This window comes from Ceratotherium simum, chromosome 38 (genome assembly GCF_057802395.1).
Source record: "Ceratotherium simum simum isolate JZ-2026a chromosome 38, ASM5780239v1, whole genome shotgun sequence".
Taxonomy (NCBI): Eukaryota; Metazoa; Chordata; class Mammalia; order Perissodactyla; family Rhinocerotidae; genus Ceratotherium; species Ceratotherium simum.
Window position 1 is genome coordinate 22,001,725 of NC_141937.1, and position 21,520 is coordinate 22,023,244.

Sequence of the window (21,520 nt, forward strand, 5' to 3'; positions counted from 1 at the left end):
GATTAAGCAAATGTCATATCCAGTGTTCCTGTATAATTTTATATAGTGAAAATTTCCAACTGTTTAGAGGATATATTATATTGCAGCATAGTAATTTGATTATATGGAGATTTCTTTTTGATTAAGTAGGTTTTTTATGTTGGTATGTTAACTGACATACTTATTTGCTCTTTTGGCTTGAAAATAATAGAACTGGTCCGATTCCTTAAGCAATTCCGCTTGGATGAGCATGGTGTTTTATTTATTATATTTTTTCATAATTCCATGTTCATGATCTATCAGTATCATAATCAGCATTTACTTAAAAATAGCTGGTATTATCAGAGGTAACATTATCCTCTTTGATCGATTCCCTTTTTTACTGAAGCTAGCTGCTTATTTCCTATATTTGAAGCTTCAAAAATTGGATGGAAATCGACTCTATTTGCATTCTACCTGGCTACCTTTTTCTGCAGCATTGATATTTAGGCATTAACAATTTATTAAGTTTTTTTTTTCAATGAGCAGATCACAAATCATAATGATGTCCCTTTCTAGGCTTTTATGATGGAGCTGACAGCCCACCAGAGCAGTGTGGGGAGTGTCTTGCAGGCAGGGAATCAGCTGATAACACAAGGAACTCTGTCCGACGAAGAGGAGTTTGAGATTCAGGAGCAAATGACCCTGCTGAATGCCCGATGGGAGGCCCTTAGAGTGGAGAGTATGGACAGACAGTCTCGGTGAGTGGAAGCAAAGAAATGGACACTTTATTGCGTAGACTGCATTGCCCTGTTTAGCTCCAGTAAAAGTCTGCATGTCTGTGAAAACAAGATAATTACAGAACTTGGCTTGTAAAATTTTGACTCTTTTCTTTTTGTAACGTTGCTGGAATTTTGTATGACCTTCGTTTCCCCTCCGATATGTTAACCAAATGAAACGGTGAACGTTGGAATACAGAAATTAGCAAAAAGGGAAAAAACACTTCGTATGGACAGTTACCTATTTTCGTTATGAAAATCGGCTAACCATTAACTCGATATGAAGACAGGACTATGCAGCATTTATCTTCAATGCTATTTTGTAACATTTTTTAAAGCAGTTTTTTTTCCCATGGCTCATTTTATTTCATGTATTGTGTATGAAAGAGCGAACTGCATTCCATTGCAATTTCCACCTATTTAATAAGCAGGAATTCCTGATTGAAGAAACAATGATTCTGATACGAACAGAGGGTGCTGTTATTTGCATTCTTTGAGTGCATGTAATGGACTCCGTTTAGGAAGAGAATAATAAAATTTTTTTGCTGGTTTCTATAATTAAAGACTAAATGCCACTTTAAATGGTTAGACAAGGATGTGTTCCCTTGCCCCATTTCTTTGGTGCCTGGAGCGTGTGTGTGCCTTTGCCGAGGGGTGAAGGAGTGGGAGTAACGCTGTGTTCTCCACGACCAGGCTGCACGACGTGCTGACGGAGCTACAGAAGCAGCAGTTGCAGCAGCTCTCCACCTGGCTAACACTCACGGAAGAACGTATTCGCAAGATGGAAGCCTGTCCCCTGGATGATGATTTACAATCCCTGCAAAAGCTGCTGGAAGATCATAAAGTAAATCTGACTCACATTTCTTTTATACCTTATCAAGTATGAAAGAGCAGCACTTAGCATTCTCAGGGGCTAATGGCTTCTGTCATTAGCGCAGAGATGGGACCCCTCCTCGATGCTCTCTTTTATTCAGCGGCTTGTGGGGTAGAGTTCATGGGGATGTGACTTTTCTGAGCCAGGGATGAAAGTGCAGGTAAAATTTTCTGTGGGCAAGTATAGTTTTCTTATGAAAGTACGTAGCATTCATGAGATTCTCATGGGTTTTTTTTGGACCCATAAAAGGTTAAGAACCCTTGTGTGTTGGCATTAATGTAGTGTGTGGGTAAAGAAGCAAATCCTCAGATTGATCTGTGCCTAATCCTTTAAGGAAGCTGTTGCTTCTTCTGTGATCTAGGAAAGCATCAGGCACTAGGTGAGGGATCAAAATTTGGTGGACAATTTAATTTGGTCACAAATTTAGGAGCTAACTTTTCATAGTTAAGGAAAGGTAGAGTAAAATAACCTCTCTGTAAATCGTTTGATGAACTTTACTTTTCAGTGAAATATCTAGATAACTGATAAATAAAGCTTTAGGATACATTAAACACAACTCAAGAGGCACTTGACAATGCTGTTTGTACCATTTAAATAAATTACCTGTATATATATGTCTTATGACCTGCCATGCTCTTCCCATGGAAGGCGTCCATATATCTTTTTATTTTTTATTTTAATTTTATTTATTTATCTTTTTGTGAGGAAGATTAGCCCTGAGCTAACATCTGTTGCCAATCCTTCTCTTTTTGCTGAGGAAGATTGGCCCTGAGCTAACATCCATGCCCATCTTCCTCTACTTTATATGGGACACTGCCACAGCATGGCTTGATAAGTGGTATGTAGGTCCGAGCCCAGGATCTGAACCGTGAACCCCGGGCTGCCGAAGCGGAGCTCGAGAACTTAACCACTACACCACCGGGATGGCCCTGTCCGTGTAGCTTTAATTACTTTCCTGAGTAGTTAATCAGAATAGCTTCAGACTATCAAACAGCATTCTACTTACTTCTTACTTTATAACATGCTGCACTAGATAAAATGATCTCTGGCTCTGTATATTTAATTTCGGGACTTTTTTTGACTTACCGGTTAGTTCTACGTTCTTATCTTAACTCCTAGTGTAGACACTCAACTCGTTGATGCTACATTTTTTTTTTGCCAGAACTTTGAATCAAAGCGGTGACATCCCATTTGCAGTCTGTTGTGACATTGCGTTTTCAAACTGCTTTGGTTCATGAGGAAGTGTAAAGATCTATAACGGGCTTGTTTCATTAGTAAAACACTTACAGTAATGATTGGAAATTTAAGCATGATGCATCATTAAGTGTCCTTAATTACCATTGACAACTGAGTGGACTTTAAATAGATAGATGTGAAAGAGTAGGAATAATGGTTTATCTTAATTTTTTCTCTAGAGTTTGCAAAATGATCTTGAGGCTGAACAGGTGAAGGTAAATTCACTCACTCACATGGTGGTCATTGTTGATGAAAACAGTGGGGAGAGTGCTACAGCTCTTCTAGAAGATCAGTTACAGGTAAGGACCCTGAAAAGGGGGATAATCCCAAGGGACCTGTGGTCTGAGACCCAATTATGGGTTGATCCTATTCTTCGTGTCTGGTCTCACTGTTTACTCAGGAGAGTAGAATAACCTACTTTAGGTTGGACTTTCCAGTTGGGGTTCCACAGCATATGGGTTTACAGGAGTACCTAGGTGTCTGTCATTCCTTGACTTCAGCCCTTGGGGTGAATAGGAGGGGCTGCTTGCAGGCCCCAGCTCCCTCAGGCATAATATTAACAAGATTGGGAAGCAAGGAAGTGTGCTACGGTGGTCTGCAGACTTCTTGCTCAGAATCACTTGAGGAATTTGTTTTTAATTTCCTGGGCTCCATGCAGACCTGAAACCCTGAGGCCCAGTGGATCTGCATTAAAAAAAAAAAAGTATGTGCATATTCAAGTTTGAGAATTTCAGCTGTATAGGGTTTAATATCCCTGTTTCTTTGGCAGATCAATGTGTGAATATCAATAACGGTTTTGGGAACCCCAGCAAATTGCTTCTTTCTGCACAAAGGCTATAGTGTATCTTTACAGGTCTTTATAAAGAAATTTATTGGTATTTTATTTGACCAGTATTTGCATTACCTGAGATGATGTTGCCAGTTTATGATTGCCAGTAACTTTCAGACCATAATTTCATCATGTGAAATCCTTTTTATTTTGTCACATTTAAAGTCGACTCGTGGTCCTGAGACTTTGGTGCTATAGTACTTAAATTATTACAGTAAGCTGAGAGGTAGGTGTTCATGTCTTGCCTATTTCACAGCAAGGAAACTGAAATTCAGAAAAGTTAAGAGATGCCCTTGAGATTTAAATAGATGGTGAGATTTCAGGCTGAGACTGGAGACCTGTCTTCTGGCTCTGAGTTCTGTATGCTTTGCACTATACAAAGCTTCCTCTGGTGTTCCATGTCAAAATAGGATAATATGAATTAAATAATTGTTGTTCACATGTAAGTAATGTAGAAATACAATTGAACATTTGTCAATCATTATTTATAAAATGGTAATAAAATAATTTGTTGGGAAAGTTAGCATCAAGAATGACTTTTAAAAAATTAATCAAATTTATTTTTTTAGCGTTGCTAATATTTGTAAGATTCTATTGCTAATTTTTGTGGACTTGTCCCTAGATCATGCAGTGTAAACAGAACAAATCAATGAAGCACTTTTTTTATTTTATAGAAATTCTCTCGTTCAAAGCATAGTTTTTGTAAAGTTGAAGTTTTTTCATAAGTTGGGTACTACAGATGGAAATTTTCTTGGCATATAAAGGGTGGTTAAGAAATAATTGATGCACTGAATTTTTTAGATAATTATAGTCTGAAAAATTTGAAGCACAAAAATTAGATATGTTTGCTCTGTTTTGAAGATATATGTTAAAATGTCAAATTCTTGTATAAAAACCACAGTGAAATGGAAAGAGCAGGAATTTGGAGTCAAAAGTTTCAGGATAGAGTTCTACTTGTGCTATTTTCTAACTATGTAATGTGAAATAATTAATAGTTATATTCTATGGAAATTAATTTTTCTCATCTATAAATTTATAGGATTCATCTGTATTATTTTCAAGCAACTTTTATAAGAATATTTTTCATAAATTGCTACGCTGTAATAAAGAACAATGGATGTCCTGGATTTCTTTAAGGATCATGATAACGCTCTCATAAGGCTTTGTTGACAAAGGCTGGTTTCTTCCTTTACTAGAAACTCGGTGAACGGTGGACAGCAGTGTGCCGGTGGACTGAAGAACGCTGGAGTAGGTTGCAAGAAATCAATATATTGTGGCAGGAATTATTGGAAGAACAGGTAAGAAACCGTTATCCATAATGAGTAAAATAGGTGGTGCGAAGTAACCCATCTTTAGTTATGCCGTAGCAATAGAGTTGTCTTGTTCACTTTTCTTTGAAAGGAAAATATACAAATAATTTTTATTATTTTTAAAATCAGATTGCTATCCATTTATAACTGATCATGCAGTTTATTCATAGAGATCATATTATACGACTTTATTGTAAAAACAATTTGATCTGTGTTCATTATTTAGAATGTTAGTATTTAGATAATGCTACTTTCACGATTTCTTTGACATTATAATTTTTATTGCATTTGTGTTGGATAATGTGTTTACACTTATATCAACACAGTGCCTAGCATATGGTTTGTGCTCAGTAAATAATGAATAAATCCACTCAATACTTTGTGAACTTTAAATCAGAAGAATTATTCTTGATTTTTAACCAGAATAACTACTGAAATTAATGATAAAATATTATTTAGCAACACCACTGACTTAATACTTGGTTAATGCTGTAATTTTTCCACTAAAGATTACCACAGCAAATGAACCTTTGGCGCAAAGCTGTCACCTTAGGTTTTCAGTCAGAGTGGTGGCCCTTTGCCCACCTTCCATCCTTCCAGAAAAGTAACCATCAAAAGAGAATACAAATAAGCAAAACTTTTCTCCCCAAATGCCAAACACTTGTGGTTTAGAAAATAAGCAGATACTCTGTTCCCACATCTCAGTGTCCGTTTTGATTCTTTTAAATGCATTTCATTTCTATCCACAAAAAGCAACTGTATTCTTTTCAGGGCATAAAAACCAAGTATATGATATTTTGTGGTTTACTAAATATGGTGGCAGAGAGAACATCTTAAAAAGTAGGTTGCAAAATTTGTCCCATATTAATTGTTAACCACTCCCTCCCGCCTCCCATCTTTGGTCAGAATTCCCTTGTAAAGAATCACATAATAGACTGGGTTCTGATTTCTGAAATATTTACATTTCACTTTACAAATATTTGCGTTTACTTGGACCCTTGTATCCAGGCCCAAGGGTCACATAGAATAGTTAAGATTTTGCTTCAATAATGACAGTAGGAGACATTGATAAAGAAAACCATTGAGTTACTCTTTTACTAAGTAAAATAATATAAAATTCGGAAATAATTTTAATTTGACAATTAAAAAATATTTTAAAAATATTTGTATTACCTTAGGTTTAAAACTGACCTTTCAATGGCTTTCTGCTACCGATATGCAAGGAAGGGGGACTCTTGTTGAAATGGAGAATTGGAGCCCCCGTTGGTACTTAGTATATAGATAATTTGCTTTGTGTGGAATGAGACCAAATAAACTGGATCTGAATTAAAAAATCTTTGAAGGGACTATTGTTCACTCAGTTGCACAGGTTTTAAGATCGTTAGAAATGGGCTTTGAGAGTTAGTTCCAAACTTCTGCAGCACATGTCAGTTTTAGGTGTGACATGAAGGGTATTCCATAAAGGATTCCAACCTACCTTTCCGACCGTAATTTTCCCTCTGTCCTTCCACATGCGCAGTGCTCAAGCCTGAAATCCCAGTTTGTAGTGCATTCCTAGACTGTCAATGCCATGAGAAGAGTGCTGGTTTTTTTCCCTCTGCTCTGTTCCTAGTGCATGGCGTGTTGTAGATTCTTCATATTTTTTGTTGTTGTTTTGTTTTGTTTTCATGATGTTTTTGAAAGAGTGAATGTATTTCATGTGTTTTCTAGCCTCTGTGTTTTGCTTAAGGTGTGGCACCTGCTGTGGAATGTCTTTTCACCCATCTCTTCCTTTTTTTTTTTTTTTTTTGCTGAGAAAGATTGGCCCTGAGCTAACATCTGTGCCCATCTTCCTCTATTTTGTATGTGAGATGCCTGCCACAGCTTGGCTTGATGAACTGTGTAGGTCCATGACCAAGATCTGAACCTGCGAGCCCCGGGCCGCTGAAGCTGAGTGCGTGAACTTAACCACTACACCACCAGGCTGGCCCCATCTCTTCATTTTTAGGTTCTTCGCATCCATCAGGAACCACAAAGTCATTTATAAACTCCCTCCCTCTCCCCCACTATCTTGAAACTGGAAGTAATCTCTTCTTCTTTAGAATTGCCCTGACATTTAAAATACGTACATACACAATAACTATGGTGCAAGAAAGAAAGTGCAGACACCATTATATATATATATATATATATAATATTTTATATTACATAAATATATATTTATATATATTATAAATACGAAATAGCTATTACATAATTTTTTTGTGGTGTCTGCACTTTCTTTCTTGTGTCATAGTTATTTATGTGCATATCTTATCACTTTTACTTCACTGGGGAGAGATCTGTATTTGTCTTTTATTTTCTTAATCATCATTTTTTTTTTGGTGGAATATAGAGGCAAAGAATAGTTGTCAAATAAACTGAGAAATAAAACAATTAGAGAAAGAATTGATTCCATTGCAAACACAGAAACAAGACTCCCCCGACTCCCAACTCTATAGAAAAGGGTTTCTAGAGTAGATACTACATTTTGGGAAGAATTATCCCAATGCAGCCATACTGTTTTCCATCCCTCCTTCAAGTTTCTCTCTCTACATTACTAAATATCTTCTGCTTAAAAAGTAGTATTCTTTAATGAGTATCCTCAAATTTCCTCCTCTAATCACAACTGCTGTTGAACCTGGAGCATTAGTGTGGTTTTCCTGCATGATGCCTTGGAAAAACCACTGGCTTTAGGGTGTAGGTCTTTGATCTGGCTCTGCTGTTAACTAGCCCAGTGATCTTGGACCTATCACTTGGCTTCTCGCTCCTTCCTCCCTAAAATGATGGGCTGGGACAAGACAGTTTCTGAGCTTCCTTCTGCCTCTAGAGAGTTATAATGTGGTTCTTTTAGAGACTTGGATAGTTGGGTTTAGCCTTTTAGATCCATCCACCTCCCTGAGGATTAGGTTTGGTTACCCAGATGTGGGGCTAATGTCAGGTTGATCTGTTGCAAATCTGAGAAGGATGATATCTTAAAGAAAGATGTCTTTCTGGATCATTCATGCCTCATGTTTGAAGTCCTTCTTGCCCTAAGGAAGAGTGAATCCTCTAATAGTATAGTAGTTAGTGATTTGGGAACTTGATTGAACTGAATTACCAAATGATTCCCTAAATATATTTCTAACTTTTCGTTACTCTTTGTAGTGCTTGTTGAAAGCTTGGCTAACCGAGAAAGAAGAGGCTTTAAATCAAGTCCAAACGAGCAACTTCAAAGACCAAAAGGAACTAAGTGTCAGTATTCGACGACTGGCTGTAAGTGATGTCATTCTCAGCATCTATCTATAGCCTATGATATTTTAGTGTTTTGTATCAATGGTTAATGTGATTTAATGAATACAGATTGTGACTCACTACCCAACGCTAGAATGCTGCCCTGTAATGATCTAGAATCAGGCGTGTTGTGTTTTAGCATTAGTGAACTGCATGGCAGGTAAATTTTACTATAAAATATACGTATTCACATTTCATGACTGGGAACAGGAATATAAAGTCCTGTTAGGAGGGAGTCATCTAATAAATATCTGAAATTCTAGATTTTGAAGGAAGACATGGAAATGAAGCGTCAAGCATTGGATCAGCTGAGTGAGATTGGCCAAGATGTGAGTCAATTACTTGATAATCCCAAGGCATCTAAGAAAATCAACAGTGACTCAGAGGAGCTGACTCAGAGATGGGATTCTTTGGTTCAGAGACTAGAAGATTCCTCCAACCAGGTACCTTTTGCTCTGGGTAATATGTGGCGCCATTAAGTAGAAGTTAAGTGTTCAGGTTAGTTTTAGGTAGGTTTAAACTAAAATATTGGTTCCTTAAACCTGGTTTACTATGAAACTGAAAAATTCACATGTGAAAATCTTTAGCTTTCTAAAGTAAATTTTAATACATCTTCAAAAAACTTATTAATATCCAGTAATTTAACCCTTACTAACTGATAACACTTAAGACATGAATCCATTGAATGATCTTTAAATCTTAAATAATCTTATTAATTTAAAAAGTATTTTAGGGGCCAGCCCGGTGGCAGAGGGGTTAAGTTCGCATGCTCTGCTTTGGTGGCCTGGGGTTCGCACGCAGGTTTGCATCCCGGGTGCAGACCTATGCACTGCCTATCAAGCCGTGCTGTGGTGGGTGTCCTACCTATAAAGTAGAGGAAGATGGGCACGGATCTTAGCCCAGGGCCAATCTTCCTCAGCAAAAAGAGGAGGGTTGGCAACAGATATTAGCTCAGAGCTAATCTTCCTCACCAAAAGAAAAAAATTTTAGTGAATTGATAAAAAATAGAACTTTGGTTTGTACATGAATGTTTGTAGCAGTATTATTCATAATAGCCCCAAAGTGAAACAACCCAAATTTCCCATCAATAGATAGATGGAGAAACAAAATGTGGTATATCCATAGAATGGAATATTATTTGGCAATTAAAAACACACAGCACTACATGCTACAACATGGATGAGCCTTGAAAACATTATGCAAAGTAAAGGAAGCTAGTCACAAGATTATATGCATTATGATTCTGGCCATATGAAATATCCAAAATAGGCAAATCTATAGAGATAGTAAGTAGATTAGTGTTCGCCAGGGGCTGCGGCGGGGAGGATGAGGAGTGACTGTTAATGGGTATAGGGTTTCTTTCTGGGATGATGAAACTATTCTGGAATTAGAAAGTGGGGATGGTTGCACAACTCTGAAAATACTGATAACCATCGAACTGTACATTTTCAAAGGGAGAATTTTATGGCATGTGAATTGTATCTTAATAAACCTGTTATAAAACATTAAAACTGTGGTTGATTTTTATTTCAGGTGACTCAGGCTGTAGCAAAGTTGGGGATGTCCCAGATTCCTCAGAAGGATCTTTTGGAGACTGTTCGAGTAAAAGAACAAGTAACTACAAAAAGATCTAAGCAAGAACTGCCTCCTCCTCCTCCCCCGAAGAAAAGACAGATCCCTGTGGATGTTGAAGTGAAGAAAAAGTGAGAACAGATCGCACAGAATGTATTTTGTACTCGATAACTTATTTTGCGCTAATCACTAATCATATGCAAATGTGGACATAATGATTGTTATGGAAATTCAATTCCTGAACCACTCGCTGCCCCTGAGTCTTCTGAATATTTTACTTCACCTTGGCTAAGCATCTAAATTGTCTTGGATGATTTTATTTATCCTGTGTTCAATTTGGAGAACCGTGTGACGGAATCCTTCTTTCTTCATTTCCATAATTTACTTCTGGAGGATGTGATTGTCTATGATCCCTCATTTATTCTTTCCTTTACAGTCACAACTCAGACCATTTTGCTGTGAATAGATCTCCTTATTCTTTGTGACTCTCCTTCCCCTTCTTGCCATTCCAAAATACTTAATTCAGGGAAGTAATTTCTTTTTCCTCTCCTTTTCTCTTCCTTTTTCTCTGCATTCTTTTTTCATGTTTTCTTTCTTCCGTTGTTAGTTCCTTTGTCAGATTCATTAACAGAGTCTTTGTGTTTGGCTTAAAGATCCATCTTTGGCATAAAATGTCTTTTCATCTTATTGATTCATAAGAAACTTGGGATCTTTAGAGGAGAAATAATCACAGCTGATATATATTGAGCTTTTACTAATGTCGGATGCTCTGTTAAGCTATGCTGTGTCCCAGGTACTGTGCCTCACAGTCACTACAGCAGTTAATCCTCAAAATAGACTTTGAATAGTCTAGTATTCTCTCTCTTTTACAGTAGAATCCCAGTGCTCGGGTAGATGGGCAATTATTTTTGCCTGAATAAAAATGAAATGATTTCCCCAATTGAGCTTTCATTAGACAAAGCCAGATTCCAATTTTTTTTTTTTTTTTGAGGAAGACTAGCCCTGAGCTAACATCTGTTGCCAGTCCTCTTTTTTACTGAGCAAGATTGGCCCTGAGCTGACATCTGTGTCCGTCTCCTCTACTTTATACGTGGGACGCCTGCCACAGCATGGCTTGATAAGCAGTGCATAGGTCTGCGCCTGGGATCCAAACCTGCGAACCCCGGGCGGCCGAAGCGGAGCCTGCGAACTCAACCACCATGCCACTGGGCTGGCCCCCAGATTCCGATTTTACCGGATGATTTTCATTTTGATAATAAGGCTGTGTTTCTACCTCCTAAGAGTATCTCCTTGCAGGACCACTGTACCTCCAAGGTGCGAGCAGTAGCTGTGGAACACTTGCTTTGGAGCCAAGGCAGCACAGGAGGAAGATGCTTCTGATGTTAATATTGCCAAAGATTGTTCATTTCCCGAGTGTTCATTTTCTGCCAGATGTTCTGGCACGTGTCTCTCCAGTGCTGACTTTGTGCATTTGGAAGCAGGGAAGGTTGTAAAAGACTAGGGTGTATAACCATAAAATCTTAAACATGATCCTGTTGTATAGAGTGCATTCTGCTACAAGAAACAGGATACCGTACCCCAAGTGACTTAAATAATGAGGTCATCAGTTATCTCACATTACAAGAAGTCCGGAGGTAGGGCGGTTTTGATGGGATGGAGAGGTTCAGCATTCTGCCACCTCATCTCGGCCTTCCTTAGCATGTTGGCTTTTACTCTCAGGCTTGTCTTCTCCTGGTCCCAAGATGCCACTGTAGCACTGGGTGTAGCATCCTTGTATAACCTGCTTTAGAGGCAGGAAGGGCAGTTTTTCCTTGTCTTTTTTTTTTTTTTAACTGGGAGAAAAATCTTTCCTGGAAGATGTCAGCTAACTGAGGTGGTCTCACGGGCCAAGGTTCAGTCACTTGTCCATGCCCTGAGTGCGTGGGAGGTTGAAACTGTCCGGCCTTGTTGGTCTCTGGGGGACTCGGACAGGGAGAAAGAAGTGTGGGGTGGAGGGTGTCTGTTGGGTGGGCAAGCAGCTGTGAGTACCATAATCTTCTAGTCCATGGTTTGATTGAGGCAGAAATTCCTTCAGTTAATTCCTGGACATATAGAGGCATGAGTGCATCCAATTCATTATAATAGAAGGCAGTGAAATCTCATCATTAGAAAAGTTAGTTTTATGCCCAGCCAAAATCTGCCCCCTGTAAGTCTACCCGGGTGTGCTGGTTCTGCTTTCTGGGGTGATATAGAGTTACATCACCCCTCTTCAATATGGAACATCTGTATTTGAGGATAGGTTTTATATTCCCATTTCCACTGTCCGAAAGTCCAGAGCATCCTTAACCATTCCTACTGGGACGTGGTTTCCAGACTCTTTAATATCTTCAGACTGCTGTAGAAACCACTATGAGCTTGTCTGAAAATGGGCTGTCCTGGCAGATGGGAACCTTGAATAACTGCTGAGCACGGTTTATAACATATGATTCAGAAATGGCGGCTCATTTCTCCTTCTCTTCTCTTGCTGCTGCTGGTGGCTGTTTTTACCAGCTCAAGGTCTAGAGGGACAGCCATTTCCTGCAATCAAGATATCTGTTAACATGAAATGAGATCAGGGCTGCTCTGTACCGTTCACATCACTCTTGCTCACATTGAGGGCAGAAATGGACTAAGTCTCCAAGGTCATTTTCCGTGCGTGAACTTTGGATGGTACTCCTCTGCTCTGAAAGATTACATAGAAATCTGCTGTTAAGATGTCAGCAGAAGAGTATACCACTGTTGGAGCAACACCTGGACCCTTGGTTATTTACCTCATGTGTCTCAAAATCCCTTCCAAGTTTCAAGGACACTTTACCTTGATGAAAAAACAAATATTCATAATTCACTGCAGACACCTTAAGCAAAGTTACCCCCAAAGAATCAGCAAAAACAACCTGTGCTTACCTTAAAGTACCTAAAAATACCCAGAAGTTGTTTTGAGAAGCCCTGTGGGTAGAGAACTGGTTGAGGGGACAGCCAGGCTCGTTTGAATCCCAGCTCTACCATTTAGTAGCTTTGCGGCCCGGGACGGTTATTTAAAACCTCCAGGAGCTTAATTCTGTCATCATTGGAAGGGGTAATAATAGGATATGCTTCACAGGGTTGTTGTGAGGGCTCCTGGAGTGAAGAAGACACACAGAACACTAAGAAAAGAGCTGGTGTATGGCCAGTCATCAATGAATGTTTCTCCTCTTTTCCTCCTCACTGTGGTTTTGACTGACCTTCTCTACATCTCTCGAGTCTGTCCACTTTTTGTCCTGCCCACTGTCACTGTCTTAGTTCTGGCTCCCTTTACTCCCACCGCCTGTTCTCTGGTCTTTCCTCTCTTTATTCTTTTTCCGAAGTGAACACAGAAGAATAAGTATAATCATGTCGTTGGCTCTCAGTCGCCCTTTGGCTAAACTCAGACTCCTTCCTGGAACTGCTCTATGTGGCTCCCTGCCGTGTTGTTAGTTGTCCCTCCCAGTCTGGTACTCACTCTTCCAGCCACACCTAACACTTGTAGTGTGCAAAATGTGGTCCACCCTTGGTTCTCTCTTTGCAAAGAAAACTCCTGGGCATAATGCTGTTGTTCCACTCCAGAAAGCCATCCCCATCTGATTGGATTAGGAACCATTCCCATGAATTCCTGGAATCAGCACCTAGCACATTCTTTGGTGATTGCCTGTTACTTTCCATTGCCCTTACTAGACTGAAACCTCCATGAGGGCTGGGGTTATGTCTGGTTACCTTCATATCAAGAGCCCAGACCAGTGCCTGGCATATAGTAGGCTCAATAATTAAATATTGAATTAAAGAATGCATTAAAATTAGGAACGTCTGTGCTTGATCTTTCTGTTATTATCTAACCAAATCTATTTTTCTTTGTCTACAAGAGTTTATAAAAATACAAGTGATTTCTTATAAAGTTTAAAAATTTCTTAAATTATTAAAAAATTATTTAATAACTTTATAATATTATTCCTCTTTTCATACTTTTAATTGTAAATGTGTTAATCTTATTTTGTGTGGTTACTGTATTTCCGGGTTGCCTTTTTTTTGAGGCGTGTTTAAAAACACGTGCCTGGTGGGTGTTTTGGCTTCTCTCTTTCTTGAGCCAAGTGACACAATAGAAGAAAACGAATGACAAATGGTAACATCTGATTCTTAAATCAGGTTTGACGCTGTGAGTGCAGAGCTGTTGAACTGGATTTTGAAATCAAAAACTGCGATTCAGGCCACAGAGATAAAGGAGTATAAGAAGATGCAAGAGACTTCAGAAATGAAAAAGAAGTTTAAGGTAAAACATAAAACAAAAATACCCTAGTGAATAAAATATTTCACCAGGATAGATTTGCTGTTGGCATAAAGATGTGATGGGATCCAACAGCTTCCTGTAAAATAAATGTAGCCATAAGGTTGCTTTTAGAACATTGTAGTAAATTTTGAATTGATTCAAGCTCGCTGGCATCAGATCCCTGTGCGGAGGAGGGTTTTTTTCCCCTCCTTCCTTAACCGTTGAGATGTGCAGGAAGGGACACTTGCTAAGGTGATCCAGTTATTATTACTGTTTTTTAGTTTGATTAGATATTAATCTGGTACCTAAAAATTTATGAATTTGTTTGTGGCACGGATATTTTGCTTTCCAAATACAACAGACTATTGCAAATCTCAAAATTTCTTCAATATATTCTCTTTAAAGAAGAGACACAGTTTTTAAAAATAAATACTATTAAAATGTATGGGAGCTTATTAGCTCTGCTGCTTTGTACCCATGTGTGTGTTACTGAAAATTGTGACAGGAGATTGTGTGATTTATGTTGTTGGTGTTTGTTAAGTCTCTGTACATCCTTTCGTGAACTGTTTGGGTACCTAGAGTGAGTCTGTATTGCATCTACATCAGCAATGGAGTTTGTCTGTAAAGCCTTTGGAGAACATTTAAGAGACAAGATGTGTGTAAATATTGATGATGTAAGTTAGGAAGTGGTGGGTACCATGGGAATGGAGAGGAGGCCAGGACTGCTGTTGTCTGTATACATTGATGAGGTCCGGAGGAAGAAGTGGCACTGAGCTGGAACTTGAAGGAGGGTGCTTGGAGCTGGGTGGAAAGGGGACACCAGGAAGGGGGTACCCCTGAGCAGAGGGTGCCCACGGAGGTAGGCAAGTGTGTTGTGAAGGTTGGAGCAAGTGTTTTGTTTTGTTTAGTGCTAGGTGTGGGTGTAAAAGTAGTAGAGAATTAAGGTTGGAGAGGTGGTTGGAGTCAGACCCTGGCTGACTCTGAATGTTCGAATGAAGAGTTCAGACAGGTCTCTGCCTTATCATTCCATTGTAACTGCTCTTAGTTAGAGGTTACCATTGATTGTTGGCTTCCAAATCCAAAGGATGCCTGTCCGTTCTCATCAGATCTGCTTTCTCTGTAGCAGTTGCCACTGTTTAGCCTTCCCTTCTTCCTAAATTCGCACAGCCCTTGGCTTCTGTGACCAGTGATCATTCTAAAATATAAATCTGATCAAGCAGCTCCTATGGCTGCAATGAACTAATGGCTTCCCATTGCTATGGGGATAAAATGTAAAAGCCGTATTCCCCCGGCATACAAGGGCCTGCCAGACACCACTCTTCCCCACCTTAGAGCACAGCCTCATTGCCTCTCCTTCCCCGACATGTGCTGTAAGCTCCAGCCCTTCTGAGTCCTGCTCTTTTCTCACTACCCGCCCTCTCTCTACCACGTGCTGTTTTCCGTGCTCAGGACGGCCCTTTACTAAGCCTTGTGCCATGGGCTGAAATGCCCTCTACTCCAGTATGTGTCCTTTAGCCTCAGTAGGAAGAGTTAGGTGGTTCCTCTTTGACTTCCATATTGCTCTGACCATACCTCTGTGAAAGCCCTTATTGCATTTATGTCATTATTTGTTTATATTCCTGCCTGTGAGTGCTTAGAAAGTGAGGATGATTTTCCATTGAACCCCATATTTTCAGCACTCAGGAAAGTTCTTTGCTTATGGAAGCAAGGAATGATGACTGTGGGTCAAGGGAATGCGGAAGGTTTTGACCTAGAAGCACCATTATCAGAGCCCTCTGCACAGGAAGTTGTGAGAGCCAGAAATGAGGGCTGTGTTCCATCATTTCATATATTTCTTATAGTTCTGAAAGACCGTAGATGGTATTAATGATCATTGAACAACTTGATTCCCAAATGCATTAAAGTGGCAGAGAATTTGGCAGGTACAGTGATCTTTATGGAACAAGTCCCACAAAATGTTGATAAGTTAAATTCCATCCTATGATCTAGGAACAGTTTTACGTCCAGAAATTGTTACTATAATATTTGAGGGGATAAAAACAACAATTGTGTATGTTTACGTAAGGCATGATTGGCAGTTCCTATGTTTTTCTTTAATATTTGTAAGTTCATTTATTTTGTTGTTTTAAACAAGTAGTAATAAATGCTAAAAGGTTGGAAAAAATGTAAAATAAAGAAAATTTAACTACTGCTTTCATCTCTAAGTTTTCTTGCAAATTGGGGAAAGATCAGCTTAATTTTGTTTTAGTGAAGGAAAACCTTGTTCCAGCTGACACAATACTCAAGTGGAGAATCCCTAGTCCAGTCTACCACCATAAAAAGCAGCAAAAATCAGTTTGTATAAAGCAGGTAATTTTTCTCCAGTTTGATGGTGACTTTTTGCAGTGGTACTTAGTTTAACAAAAATAAATGGTGTTTCTTAGAATCTCTTCTTATTCCTTGACCTTGGACTATAAAAATAGTTGTTTTACCTAGCCACAGAAAAGTTTGTGTGGATCAAAATAGGATACCTAAATTTATTTGTTAATGCTTACGTGTATAGAAGTTAGAGTGGGAGTCTTCTCGGGGTTGTCTGGTTGAAATAATATGGGTTGCCTAGAAGTTTTGGTTATGCTATTATGGACACTATTTGAGTAGTTAATTAATAGATAATTATCAATTGGGGATTGAGGAGTAGGAGAAATTTCAAATACTGGAATTTGTGTACACGTGTGTGTGTTTGTGTGTGTGAGTGTGTGTGTGTGTCCAGGATTATGCTGACCCTTTCTTGCTAGTTCTGCAAATACTTTGTCTTCCCCTGTCCCTGAGATATAGGGACATTGAGAATATCAAACCATAGAGACATAAATATTGAATTAAGAGCCACTCCTTAAACATAAGGAACAAAATGCTTTAGTTTGGGAACTAAAGCATATTGTCATTATTTTAAAATTATGCATGAATTATGCTGCGGTTGAAGTTTGCATGACTCTAAACCTAATGTAACACCAACCAATAATGCTGAGGCTTGAAATATTTCCATCTCTTTTTCTTGTTAATTAATTTTTGTTCAGTGATCTCTGTTGTAGCACATTAGGTTCATTTGACTCAAACCATTATTTTAATGGTGTAGCCTATACTGAGGTGATAATTTTCAACTATTTCCTCTTATAGGAACTCATAATTATAAGGTGCAATTTTTTTTCTTATAAAACCAAAATTTTATATTGTTTGTTTGAATTTACCTTTTACAATTTAAGCATCTCTGGATGGTAGCCTGGAATTGCATAGTTTTGTCTTGTAGTTTTCTCTTAGGTAAACTTTGACTTTAACTTCTAAAGACATTAAACATGAAAACTTAAAATAGCATCAACAATATATTGAGAAGAAAGTTTGCAGTATTCTTATGTTGGGACTTTATTTCCAGGGATTAGAAAAAGAACGGGCAGAAAGAAGCCCTAGAATGGATGAGTTAAACCAAATCGGACAAATCCTTTTGCAGCAAATGGGAAAAGGTGAGACCTTTGATTTTTTTAAATGTTTTTGTAGATGTTGACATTGAATAATATTTACAGTTTGACAAATCAAATATTTATTTTAATACTCTAAACTTTTTGCTAGAAAAGTGGTTTTCAAATTTTTTTGTGGGGGAAGTAGAATCTTTTTTTAAATGAAATCTTATGCTGAAGCTGATTATATAAAACAGGTAACGGCCAAGTTGTCCTGCCTTTATATAGGGTCAGGGAACCTAAAACTCTGATACTTTAGCAGAACAGTAAAAACCCCCTGCTGTAAAAGATTTAAAAATCTCATCCTTTGGGGTTATATTTTGGGAATTTTTTTGGAGAAGGATGGCAAAAGATTTTCAGTTAGAAAAGCACATCAAATTCTTCAGTAAAACAAATGTTCAAACAATCATGTTGCTGGTTTCCTCAAACTAGTTCCATCAAAATCCCACCAGTGAAGGTGAAGGCTGATGACTTTTCTGCCTAATGTATTTGAATTACGTTTTGTGATATCTCCTATAGCACAAAAATGTTTTAAAAAATGAAATAATTGATTCCACTTGACTTTCATCGTGGTTATACCATACCTGGTTTTCTTGGTTAATCTTATATTACTCCTAGATATCAACTAATGGAGTAGTTGGGCGCTTTAATGATGTGGTTTTACAATGATGTGGTTTTACCAATTGATGCCCCCCATGACTGGCAATGTGTATAAGCCTATGGAATTTGATGACAGTCCTATGTTTTATAAACATTTCCCTTGATTCCAATGGTGATAGATTGAAAAATGTAAAGTCGAGTGAGCGAAAGTGGCAGGAATATGTTATATTTTATCTCTTTTGGATAATTAATAAAATGATAGGCAATTGATTTTGCCTTTTGCTTAGTCATCTAAGAGTTGAGTGTTCCATAGAGATCGAAAATTTGTAACTCTGGATCTCTGGAAGCAAAACAATTATTTTAAAGGACAATATATAGTTTTTCTTTTTTAAGATGCAAACTGTGCTTTAATTGTTACTTGACATGGGCTCAACCTAGAGTATCTCAAGCTTAGAGGAGGGGAGATGTAAATTTTGAGAGTTGTTTTGAAGGGGTCAAATGAATGTCTCGTGATACATTGTCAGTGAATAAAAAAATAATTGAAGAAGTTTCTTTGGCGTCTCTAGTACCTAAAGTGTGTAAGTCTCATCTGTTTTCTAGATGAGTGGTGGTCATTTTCCATCTCAAAAATTTTATTTATCAGCTTAATTTTCTTTCTTGTTTAGCATAAATTGCCCTGAGATGAACATGAAGGGGCTGAGGTTATTCCTTTGGCTGCTTAGAATAGAAATGACCCTGCAGAAACACAGCCTAGTTTCTCCATGGCTCAGATAGTTTGTCAGGAAAATGGTGATGTGTGTTGTTTATGACTCCCATTAACAGGGATCATTGGACTGTGGTGAGAATAGTTTGCCTAGGTCTCATATTCTTTTGCCTGCCTGATGGTGGACAGCGAACTTCAGCAGCTGACATTCGGGATATATTCAAATTATGTCATGTCACATTTGCGTTTCTAATTTTTAGTGGATACAGTGTGTTATAGAAATTTTAAAAATTGTATTGTATGTGGATCAGAAGTGACCTTTTGTTTTACATGCCATTTTTTTCTCACAGCTCTCATTACTCTGGATTTTGATTGCATATGTTTACAAAAGCACAATAGTTTTACTGCCCTCGTGCTCAAATAATAAAAATATTAAGCCCATCTTTTCAACATCATGCTCTCCTTGGGAGATAAAGATTCCTTTGCAGATTTCCCGTACTTTTTCTTATAGTTTTCAATGATTTGAGGGTATTTTATATTAAGGGAAGGACTAGCATGCAATCTATTATTTTATTTCCATGAACATTCTCTACCTCTCAAAAATACGAGACAAACAAAATTATAAGATTTCAATAATAAACAGAATGGCATTTTTTTTTCTGATGTGTTTCTAAAGTGGGTAATCTTACCACTGCATTGATATTTGGGTATTTGCTGGTCTGTGTGCAGCATGCCCAGTAGGCTAGCTGACTCTTCTTGGGTCTGGCTGCTGGCTTAGTCTCCCTGCGCTCGCCAGGTTTCTCCCAGCCCTAGGAATTCTTGTCATTCATTTCCCAATTCCTATGACGCTGTGGTTTGGTCACCAAAAACTCGAGCTGCCTCCCAGTTTTTCTAGCCAACTGTCTTGTTCTGATGACAGAGGGTCTGCCTTCTCATGTCAGAGCCCCAAATAAGTCCAGACAGTTAATTTTATTTCCCTGGTTCAGACTAGAAGCTAGCAGAGTGGTAGGATGCCACAGATGGAAACACGCGTTCTATAGAAAAGGCAGTGGCTGCCGCTCCACTGATATGCATTTTGTGATAGCTACACTACCCCTGGAGCACTATTTCAAGCTCCTGCTCACCCACCTTGGTCAAGGAATTAAACATAGTTATTTTTAAGTCCATCATTCTAATTTTTGTTGTGGTGTTAAAAGAGACTTAAGGGGCCAGCCTGGTGGCACAGCAGTTAAAGTGCATGTGCTCCGCTTTGGCGGCCCGGGGTTTGCAGGTTCGGATTCCGGGCGCGGACTGACGCACCTCTTGTCAAGCCATGCTGTGGTGGCATCCCATATAAAGTAGAGGCAGATAGGCATGGATGTTAGCCCAGGGCTAATCTTCCTCAGGAAAAAAGAGAAGGATTGGCAACGGATGTTAGCTCAGGGCTGATCTTCCTCACACACACACACACACACACACACACACACACAAAAAGAGACTTAAGGGAGTGATCATTATATATGACATTGCCTCATTATTTTGAATAGGTTAGAATGTTTATTACAAACCCAAAACAGATGTTGTAAGAATATATGAAATGTCTGCTTATTTTTCATGCCTCCGTAGAAGGTCTTCCTACTGAAGAAATAAAAAATGTTTTGGAGAAGATATTATCAGAATGGAAGAATGTATTGCAGCATTTGGAAGATCTGGCAAGAAAGATTCAGCTCCAGGAAGATATAAACGCTTACTTTAAGCAGCTTGATGAGCTGGAAAAGAACGTAAAGACAAAAGAGGAGTGGGTGAAACGCAGTCCCTTTTCAGAGTGTCACCAGCAGTCCCTGCCCAGTCTGAAGGACTCCTGTCAGGTAAAGAGACAACCATCTAGGACTTGAAAGAATGCTGTGCCCAGTTCTGTAGTGAAAAAGATGCTACTTGTGTCATGATCTTTAGGTTAATTCTGCTCTGAGTAACTCTCTGTGAGGATGTTCATCTTCGGTGAGTTATGTGATCCTATTTTCTCTTCCGCAGCGGGAATTAACAAGTCTCCTGAGCCTCCACCCCAAAATTGAGATGGTGCGTGCAAGGTGCTCGGCCCTGAAGTCTCGGCCTTCTGCCCCGGATTTTGTCCAGCAGGGCTTCGATAGCTTTCTGGACCACTACCAGGCCGTGCAACAGGATTTAGAGGATCGTCGGCAACAGCTAGAGGACGGTAAACCCATTCTCTTGGTTTCCTTACTAGATGATTTTACAGTCTCCTCTCTCAGCTTGCCTTAATTTAAAAGTTACTCCCAATATTTAGACCTTTTGCACACTCACTTGTTTTGTACCAGCCTCACTCTGTTTTCCTCTGTACCTGCTATTCCTCCAGGTCTTAAAGTGTATTCGGACTGTTTCCTGGATTCACACTTGTTTATAAAAATGCAAACAGCTTTTGCACACTCTAAAATCATGTTAATAGGACATGATTATTTTTAAAGAGTTTTTTTAGGGCACTCTTTCTCCTTTTCATTGAAGGAAGCCAGCTAGTATTATTACCAGTAGAGCTAGAAAGAATGATCGCTTACTTCTGTTTGTTCATAATGGTTCAAGTTTTAGCAATAAATA

General features: G+C 38.6%; 1 protein-coding gene across 7 annotated transcripts in view; it reads left to right on the forward strand.

Annotated features, from left to right (window-relative positions):
* Positions 1–21,520, forward strand: part of UTRN (utrophin) — a 504,353-nt gene that overhangs the window by 131,035 nt on the left and 351,798 nt on the right. For all 7 annotated transcript variants that reach the window (XM_087425184.1, XM_087425188.1, XM_087425183.1 and 4 more), the window contains 11 exons: positions 538–719; positions 1,431–1,581; positions 3,027–3,146; positions 4,873–4,974; positions 8,152–8,259; positions 8,541–8,720; positions 9,811–9,980; positions 14,023–14,146; positions 17,550–17,637; positions 20,540–20,781; positions 20,945–21,125. In XM_087425184.1, the coding sequence (XP_087281310.1) occupies positions 538–719; positions 1,431–1,581; positions 3,027–3,146; positions 4,873–4,974; positions 8,152–8,259; positions 8,541–8,720; positions 9,811–9,980; positions 14,023–14,146; positions 17,550–17,637; positions 20,540–20,781; positions 20,945–21,125 (1,648 nt within the window). The remainder of the gene's footprint in view (positions 1–537; positions 720–1,430; positions 1,582–3,026; positions 3,147–4,872; positions 4,975–8,151; positions 8,260–8,540; positions 8,721–9,810; positions 9,981–14,022; positions 14,147–17,549; positions 17,638–20,539; positions 20,782–20,944; positions 21,126–21,520) is intronic.